Source organism: Etheostoma spectabile, chromosome 18 (assembly GCF_008692095.1).
Source record: "Etheostoma spectabile isolate EspeVRDwgs_2016 chromosome 18, UIUC_Espe_1.0, whole genome shotgun sequence".
Classification (NCBI taxonomy): Eukaryota; Metazoa; Chordata; class Actinopteri; order Perciformes; family Percidae; genus Etheostoma; species Etheostoma spectabile.
The window spans coordinates 16,879,653-16,890,023 of record NC_045750.1 but is presented as its reverse complement, the minus strand read 5'-3'; the positions used below and the strand labels follow the sequence as shown (position 1 = coordinate 16,890,023).

General features: G+C 40.3%; 1 protein-coding gene across 6 annotated transcripts in view; it reads right to left on the bottom strand.

Moving 5' to 3' along the window:
• Positions 1-10,371, bottom strand: part of mdga2a (MAM domain containing glycosylphosphatidylinositol anchor 2a) — a 180,581-nt gene that overhangs the window by 24,190 nt on the left and 146,020 nt on the right. For all 6 annotated transcript variants that reach the window (XM_032542933.1, XM_032542936.1, XM_032542935.1 and 3 more), the window contains one exon: positions 7,362-7,539. In XM_032542933.1, the coding sequence (XP_032398824.1) occupies positions 7,362-7,539 (178 nt within the window). The remainder of the gene's footprint in view (positions 1-7,361; positions 7,540-10,371) is intronic.

Here is a 10,371-nt window from a genome sequence, read left to right as displayed (position 1 = left end):
TTTTTTTGACCTGCAGCCTCCCCAGGCTGACTCACCGTGCCTTAGTCCAGATGAATGTGTCTGCTCGAGCAATATCTCTACCCCACTGAGGAAATCAAACTGAGCACAGAGCAGGCCTACAGGCTACTTTACTACTGCTGTGCATGCACACACACTCTCTAAATACACACATATATGCTGACAGATAATTTAACTTCCAATGTATATGATGGTATTGAATATGGGAAAACAAACAAGGAATAAAAATAAATTCAGATTTAGATTTTTGACTCAGGAAAATTACAGCCTTGTCTTCAAATACTTCTGTAGCTCCTGTTGGCTCACACAAGTGGACCACAAATACACTTGCAGTGTGGTTAAAACATAGGTGTAAAAAGCACTGAAGCAAGATGGAGAGAGTTCAAAAAACCTTTTTTATTTCTTTTGTAATGCTGCAGCACTCTGCTTTCACTTCCAGCTACAAAAGCCTCAAATAATGTGTGATGTACAGTTGTGGTCAAAAGTGTACATACACTTGTAGAAAATCACAATGTTATGGCTGTCTTGAGTCTTCAATAAGTTCTACAACTCTTATTTTTCTGTGATAGAGTGATCGGAACACATACATGTTTGTCACAAAAAACAGTCATAAAGTTTGGTTCTTTCATAAATTATTATGGTCTGCTGAAAATGTCCCCAAATCTCTGGGTCAAAATATCCATACAGCAACAAAATAGTCAATTGGTGATGTAGCGAGTTGTGTCAATCAAATTAGCTTCATGTCATGGCCTCTTCACTTCTTCTAAGTGATTCTGATTGACTACAGCTGTTGACTTCTCATGAGCCCATTTAAATAGGGCTCATTTGACCCAGTGATTAGACTCAGCTACAAAAGCTACAATGGGAAAGTCAAAGGAACTCAGTGTGGATCTGAAAAAGCGAATTATTGACTTGAAAAGTCAGGGAAGTCACTTGGAGCCATTTCAAAGCAGCTACAGGTCCCAAGAGCAACTGTGCGACACTTATACCAAGTTAAAGTGCAGAACAGTTGTGTCACTGCCACGTCAGGAAGAAAACGCAAGCTATCACATGCTGCGAGGGAGATTGGTCAGGATGGTCAAGAGTCAACCAAGATCACCAAGAACAGGTCTGCAAGGATTTGGAACTGATGGAACACAGGTGTCAGTCTCCACAGTCAAGCGTGTTTTACATCGCCATGGACTGAGAGGCTGCCGTGCAAGAAAGAAGCCCTTGCTCCAGAAAAGGCACCTTAAGACTCGGCTGAAGTTTGCTGCTGATCACATGGACAAAGAAAAACCTTCTGGGAAAGTTCTCTGGTCAGACGAACAAAAATTGAGCTGTTTGGCCACAGCACCAGCAATATGTTTGGAGGAGAAAAGGTGAGGCCTTTAATCCCGGAACACCATGCCTACTGCTCAGCATGGTGTGGGTAGTATTATGCTCTGGGATGTTTTGCTGCCAGTGGAACTGGTTCTTTGCAGAAAGTAAATGGGATAATGAAGAAGAGGATTACCTCCAAATTCTGCAGGAAAACTTAAAACCATCAGCCCAAGGTTGGGTCTTGGGCCAGTTGGGTGTTCCAACAGACAATGACCCAAAACACACATCAAATGTGTAAAGGATTGGCTAACCAGGCTAATTAAGGTTTTAGAATGGCCTTCCCAAAGTCCTGACTTAAACCCCATTGAGACATGTGGACATTGCTAAAGAAACGGTTCATGCAAGAAAACCATCACTTTAGCTGAACTGCACCAATTCTGTCAAGAGAGTGGTCAAACATTCGACCTAAGCTTGCCAGGACCTGTGGATGCTACCAAAAGCGCCTAGTTGCCGTGAAAATGGCCAAGGGACATGTAACCAAATACTAATGTTGCTGTATGTATATTTTTGACCCAGCAGATTGGGGACATTTTCAGCAGACCCATAATATTTATGAAAGAACCAAACTTTATGACTGTTTTTTTGTGACAACATGTATGTGTTCCGATCACTCTATCACAGAAAAATAAGAGTTGTAGAACTTATTGAAACTCAAGACACCATAACATTGTGATTTTCTACAAGTGTATGTACACTTTTGACCACAACTGTAAGTTGATGGTTCTCAAAATAAACAGTCCCAGTGACCATGGTGTGAAGGGAGCTTTAAATGCAGCTTATTGAAAACGTCAGTTGTGAAAGTTCATGTCCTTAACCCACGTAGTAGGTGCATGTATGGTTTCTTCTTTTCCAACTCAGAGGACAACACAAACTGTTGTTTGATGCATGACTGCCTTCCAATCCAAATTGCCTAATTTTGATTGATTTTGAGCTCATTGACTGCCAAAGGACAGTGGTCCGTAGAGGCCGCTCCGGATACAAACACTGACCTCATCTTGGCTGGATCCCCTGCCCACGGCCTGCGGCTCTATTAAAAAGCAGCAGACAGTTCCATGGCTGCAGCCAACTGTCCTCATAGACAACAGCAGCCCAGCTTCTTCTTTCTCTCTCCACTGACCTCATATAATTCACGCTCTCCAAGATTCATCATCTATCATGTTTAGGGGGTCTGGGAGGGTGCCTTGCCATTGTGAGAAAAGCCCTGTGATGGCTTCACAGCTCCAACCGTCAGTTGGAATAATAACAGCCTGGGCAAATGTAATTCAGCAATCTTCCCTTCATGTCTCCAAGACAGTAATAACACGAGCGACATCACACTATCGTGTCCTTCAATCAAACTGGTGTTACTCCACCAAGAGAGGATGTAATAGTTCTGCACTGTTCCTGCAGTAACACACACAGATCCAGAGACCCACCCAGACACAGCGTGTACAATAAGCTACTGTGTGTTGTCCTGCTCTCACATCAGTGTGAGTAGGACACACTGATACATGCAAGTGAACCCTTAATGGACTTCCATAAAGATGAGCTTTGCTGTGGTTTAAATAGTAAGTTGAGGATTGAGATTTAAAAAAAAAAATGTAGATGGTGCCTGGGTAGCTCACCTGGTAGAGAGTGGGCTATATACAGAGGCTAAGTCCTCAATGCAGCAGCTGCAGGTTCGGTTCTGACCTGCGGCTTTTTGCTGCATGTTATTCCCCCTCTCTCTCCTTTTTCATGTCTAAGCTTTCCTGTCAAAAATGTGGGCCTAAAAATGCCCCAAAAAATTATCTTTAAAAAGTATTTGTAGAGAACAGCAAAGGATCCTTGGTAAATATGCTATGGCAACATAGTCAAAATGGCAACTAGTTGAAACTGTGAGAGGTGCACCATATGACTTGTTCATTTCAGTATATCTTTAATTCAATAAAGAGGTGTTTAATCATTTATTATATAATCCATACTGACCACACAGCAGCTGCACAGTCTTTTGAAAACTAGTATGCATTCACAAGCGGTTTTATGTTGCTGCAAAGTATGTATCAGTATTTTATCATCTTGTCATGAATACCCCTATAGTGAAAACACTGTGCAGTAACACAATATTTTAAGAAATACCATCCTCAGAAATGCTACACTGCAAGGTATTTAAAAGAAATAGAAAAATTATTAAACATAAAACTTTCAAAAACTGTGATTCATTGAGTTCTCAGGTAAACCGAGTTAAGACAATGAGTGAAGAAAAGCTCTGAAAGGGATTACATGAAGTGCCGAATAATACTAATACTCCAACGCCTCAGCTATAGTAGGCGATAGGAATCATCACAAGCAGAAGATTGTTTTTAATGTAAGATTTAGTAGGTTTTGACTTTAGGACAAGCATCTTACTGTATATGTCGCTACGAGCTGCATAAAAATGTAAAATTAAGAAATAGCAGCAGTGTTTTACCGTGCCACTGTGAGGGTTGACAGGAGGCTTAAACATTAAATCCTGCGCCTTGGAGGAAACCGCAGAGAAAGAGGAGTGTTATGAGGAACACCAAACAGATGCCGAGTTTGTCACTGCAGCAAAATTTAAAAGAGCATCTTCGGAGCTTGGTGACACAACCATCCTTCATTCTACAGCTGGGGAACCTATAACTGCTTTTGTGTTTTCTTGCCAACTCACAGAAAAGCTGCTACCATCGGCTTTATGTGGATCAGAATGATCGCTTGGCCTATTGGGCAATGACGAGCAAACTCATACTTAGATTTTAGAGGCCTTATGTTAAAACTAGGACAGCAATGTTTATTGTAACAGCTAACAAACCCGGTATGCTATTTCTTTGGTGTGTTTGTTTCCGTACACACACATTCTTTTTCCAGGTCATGGGAAGCGAGATACTATATACTCTAGTGAAATAGTATAATATACTGCAAAAACCAGGGCTTAAGGTGATTTCACCCTCACAGCCTTGTTGCTGTGAAGCAACAAAGCTATTGAAAACCATCACAGACTGGTGATGATTTACATTAAACGCATAGTAGTTTGTCACTTTTAAAAGTTTTCTGTTTATGTGTCTGATTTAACTTAGATTTAACATTCAAAATTCAAAAGTGCTGGATTCTTTTTAGCATAGTCAGAAAAAAAATCATGTGTCCCAGTTGTAAGGCAAACAGTATCATAACATTTTATACATGGTTGCCAGTGTGCAAATGTGCAGAGTGGTGCGTTTTTTTGTGTGAATATTTGAGCAAGGAAACATCAGACAAAACCTCAGACAAACCCTTGTCCTTGTAATGAATGTTTCATATGCCAGCTGGGTTACTCAAATGAATGAGGATCCTGTGTAATGTTAACACTTTGTCCATGTTCTTGATTGCTGCCTGTTATCTGCACCGGTGTCAAAGTATCAAATCAGGGAATTCTAGGAATGATGAAATCCCATCATCTATTAAATGTCACTGCCAATTGAACTTCACCAATAATGTTTTTCTTAATTTTTTGGGTTGTCGTTGGTTTTCTAGGGTGTTCACAAAGCTGTTCCCATCATCCACAATTTGTTGTAGTTTCTTTGCAGCTATGAATGGCACCTCCATTTCCTTTACGCACTGCATTGTGGGAGAATCAACATCAACAGCACAATCCCCCAAAAAATGTTAGCATCAATTTTAACTTTTTTTGAGTGTACCCGTGTTGTCAATTTTTCAACATAAACACACTTCATGCTTAAAACCTGCTGAGATTTAGTATGTAGTATGGACTGAGTTCAAACAGCGCACTTAAGTTGGGGCTTCCATCAGCTGACTGGCATCAACTGCTTCAGCCATACTTTACAATCACAGGTTTACTCACCAGCTGCTTGCCTACCAACTGACTATTAACGTCCATCATATTTATATATATATATATCATATAAATCATATTTATACAGGTGTACAGCATAGTAGGTATAACATGACACTTCTCACTATTCATCTGCTTAGTACTGGGCACTAATTCCAACATTGTTTACTCCTGCAGATCCCTCTACAGCCTCAACCTCCTGTGCTAGGCTTTTGGTGGGTTCAACCAAGATATAATGTTCATATATGTGTTTGTTAATGGTTGATTCGTTCTCCCAGCAGAATCCTTGTTGCTGCTCAGATTCTTTGAGAGCTCCCTTTAACAGCAGAGCATTTCCCGCCTAATCTAACTGGATAACAAAAATTGATCAGAGGTAGCTCAAGACCCAAATCTAACATTCTGAATAATCACAACTACATATAACGTAATTAAAAAAAAAAAAGTCACACCCATTCATTTCAGTTCCCCATAAACTTCTACAACCTACAACTTGTTTAGAGACGCCCCACAGGTCCCTGTTCCCCAGTGAGAGGGAAAGAATGCGATAAAGGAGATGATGCTGGACTGTATTTCACAAGTCAGTCAGGACGTCTTAAGGGACACGTTCTGTGAGCAGACTGGATTCTGCTCAGACCTGCATGAGGCTGCTACAGTGATGCTATGCTGTGCTTGGGAGAACAGAGCAGCCCTAGAGTGATAATTAGTCCAGTCTCTTGTTGGGCAGCCAATTCGCACATCAGCATTGGCTGTCTCCTTTTTTTCTTTTTCTTTTTTTTTTAACTTTGTTCCTTTATATCTTCTTTTTTTTCTCACTCCCAACCATGCTGACTCTATCTCTCCTTCTGTGCCTCTCTGTCTTAATTAGCCTCAATTCTCTTGACTTCACTTTGATAGGATTCAGTTTGATTCAATTCAGCAGAATTCAATACAAGGTTTGGCCACACCAAATGACAAACTACTCCATAAATACAAGCGGAAAACATTTCTGTCTATCTTCCCCACTTCCCCAATTCTCTGTTCACCTGCTATGATGAGCTGAAACTGAATAATTCACAACTGCAGCAGCACAACTCAGTAAGACTGAAAGCAGTCAGTGATAGGCAGAAAACAGTCAGAGAGTTTGCTTCTGAAAATGCACATCTCAAGTACATGCACTGCTGGATAGTAATGTAGTGTTTGAGTATGTTCATCTGAGGGTGACTACCAAGCGGGTCCACCATACAGTGCACATCATCGTCATGAGTTCCTTCTGGTTGCTACTATATTACTATAGTCCTAATTTAAAAGATGAACCAAACATAGACCTTGTTAGCTTCCTGTCAAATGTTGTCATTCACATACACTGTAACAGGAAATCAATTTGGGGCCATGGTTTATGTTTACAACTGTAATATGGTCTATGTATAATAAAATTCCTATTAATCTTACATATTTGCAATATAAAATCTAAAAAGCTTTTTGTTGCAAATGACATCTGCTGGCAAAATAATGAAATTAATCCACCCAAAATGCATTGTTTTGGGGGGAACTGAGTAAGGCAAACCATGACTCTTCTTTGACCAGCTGTGTTTTGTTGTGTGACACAAACTACATGTTTGACTCATCTTTGATCTCTCATGCACAAACACAACAAGTCAGCCTTTGCCAGAGTCCAGAATAGACGTGACTCAGGCAATAAAGGTCACAAGGAAGAGATGATTAGTCAGTTGATCTGCATTTACTGGCAAAGAAGCAAAGCAAGCTGATTTCAAGCCGTCTTCTGATGACTTCATGTATTAGGTGCAATTCAAATCATTTTAATAAGTTCACTGTTTTACTGGTTCTTCCTTACACATATCACACATACTGCATCATCAAGATCATCGTACTGTAATGATTGGTGATACCAGAGTGAACTTTTGATATCCATCCGTGTTGATGAACATGTGTCATTATGCGGCAGCACAAACTGGAGCTGGAGTTAATTTAAGAGTATTTCTGAGTTAGCTGAAGGATAACATTGCCAGCTGTAGCTGTAATTCCTCCACCTGTGCAACCACATGTGAATCTGGCTCTCCTGTGTCTCCCCTACCATGTTTTTCTCTCTATTTTTCATACGTGACAACATTAAAATACAGCAGGATTAGTAAACTGTCCTCCCAAATAGACAACCACAGAGTTAGTATACAGCACTCACCGCTGTATGTGACAATCCGGACGGTGGAGTCACCCTCTCCGAAACGTGTGATGGGAGTGAGGCGAACCTCGTAGGATTCTGGCTTTATGAGCTCAGTCAGGTTGTGTGTCATGAGCTCTCCTTTGTTGATTGCTCCATCCACAGGGATCTCTTGCTCCCACCAGCGATCCAACCCCACCTGGATGGTAAAAGGAACCACAAGATTATTAAGAATTGTGAGACACTCACGCACAAACACACAGACATTTTTGTTGACCTTTATTCACCTACAAAGAGCATTGGGTACATTAACCATAGTCCGCTACTTAAGAAGCTGTCAGCAATGGGTTTGTGTCTTTGATTTTATATAAAGATGGACGCCATGAAAGATTTGCAAAATTGAAGCCAGAACATCTTGATCGCTCCCTGGTGGCTGGCTGCCCTATAGGTCATAAACCCCGCCCCCTCCACATAAGTGGATGGGGCACAGGCCACACTAAAATATCTTGACTGACAGCTGTGATTGACTTGCAAGTAAATCCGGCTGGTGTATAGGCAGGACTTCAATAATGAGGCTCTAACCCTGATCACTACTGCGCAGACTCTGGCACCAAATGACGTCGCCATGCAGCGCAAGATGGCAGCGCCTGTACCAGGGACATTTTTGCACAGTGGGAGGACGTGGAGATGCGTCCTTCATCTTTATATTGTTGGAATGTAAAATTTTATATGTGCTTAAACATTGTGGGTGATTTGCATTATACCTTCAAGTCAAAAGGTAAAAGCATTATTTCAACATAAATGGAGACATGTTGGTCATGCATTAAGTTTGTTGTTATAAGCATATAGTTTGTTGTTGGTTGTTTGTTGCATTAAGTTGTTTTGCAATACTGTGTTCTATAACATAACATGTTCTGGTATATTCCGTTATAATCCAGCTCTCCTAAATGTGTTAGAAGCAGAATTGATTGTTAGGGATGCTTCCTGAATCTGGTTTCAGTCCCACTTTTACAGCCCACTGATCTTTTCCTGAACTGAGGGTCATAAACTCTCAGTCACATTCCAACTGAAAAGATAACGAATAAGCACACACACACACACATCACTGTGGTCTAAAGACCCCACCCTTTGTGGATAATACTGGGGGTCCGAGAGCCAAAGAGTCAGACAAAGGAAGGGGAGAGCTGCGACAGCTTGATCCAGGTAACTTTGTCTCAGGATATCCTATGTAATAAATGGATTCACATTTCAACATCTGAGATTTTGACTACTAATTGAATGAACCCCTGACAACGGTACAGAATTTAGCACCAACAATTTTCACTCTATGGTTTGTATTCATCACAATTGAACTGTTTTAATTCATATATTACACAAAGGTTTTAGAACGTTGAGGTTCAGTCAAGCAATAACAAGTGGAGTGCCATGGTGAAGTGTTTTGGGCCCTCTAAGTTTTTTTTAATTATAAGTAAGAATCAGAACATACAAATGACAATCTTGAGTGAGAAATTCAGTAAAATGTAGAATTAACTTGTCTGCAAATAAATAAATTGTCTTTTTATTTGGACTGAATCCTAACCAAGCAAGCTAAATTTGAATGGATTAGATTTTTAGTATTACAGTACAGTAGACTACAATTTGGGCTAGAAAAGCTAATTTAATTGATAAAGGAAGTCTAAGGCTGCTAATTCTACTGGTCTTTTGAGTTGATTTGAGTAGTCATATGGTTGGAAAGACTGGGAAATGCTTCAAGTTAATTACACATCTCTCAGTCAGTGTTGGTTTTGGACCCAAGGACACATGCTGGCAAACAGCACTTCCAACATTTAGGGTGATAACCCTTGATGAGCTAGGACAAAGGTGTAACTACAACTCAGTGAGGTACATAACATTTATAAGCATCTCAAAGACAACAGTTGTAAACTTAGAGCAACTCATGCCCATCAGACTAGAGCTTGCAGAGGTGTCAAACCAACATGGGTATCTGCTCCTTTAGGTCCTGTGCTGGCAGGAAATGGAATAATTACATTTGCACAGCAAATTTATAGCAGCTATAATCAATACATTCATCTAAAAGTAAACTCAAATACATACAATACAAGGCTCTACAGATTCTGTAGTATCACCACAAAATGAGAGCATGTAGAGTACAAAGTTTTCTACTGGAAACATATTGCGTACATGACGATAACAAATCCTGTATATATTCCCCCCACCATCAGTGCAGGACGTTCCTTCTCATCCGACAATTAACCTCGTCTATAGGCTTTTGTATGATCTGCCAACATTAAATGCTACACAACAAAAACATCTTTTTCTCTGTAAGCTGTTGACAGCCAGATGCTCATTAGCCACATTTACTTTCAAAGCAGCTTCCAGCCTCTGAATTCAAAGACTGCTATTAACAAGCAGCAGGAATAGTGATATACCATTTGCAAATGCTGATTCGTTTTCCCATTAAGGATATGCCTCAGTCTGCAACACACAGGCATTCTGCGGGTTCAGTAATAACACCTTTGTGCTCTGTACACAATTGCCTCATCCTTTTAAAGTTTGATTTTAATCGTGTTCTACGTTTTTCTATACTTTTATACAGGGACCTTGAACTGACAGGGATTTTATATCTTGTCTTTGCACAATGCAGAGCTCATGAGCAAACCTGTCTTCAGGTGACTAAGCTCAGGGATCACACAAAAAAATTAGCTTGCACTTTTCATGTCTTGTGATACAATATAGCCCCTCCAAAATTCAGAGAAACAAGGTTTTTTTTTACGGCATTTGCTGCGGGCAAAGAGAAGAAAAGTGGGGTACTTTAATCCTTAAGAATGAGTTTAAGGGGAAGAGCTGCACAAAGACAAATTATAGTTTCTGCACCACAATTAGTGACTTTACATGCCCTTCTCAGTCAAAAGAAAAGACAAAGTGTGTTGCCAGCAGAGAGAGATAGAGTGAATGATAGCATGATAGCATTTGACCAGAGTCAGTGTGTATTTGTGTATGTGTGTGTGTGTGTGTGTGTGCGTGTGTGTGT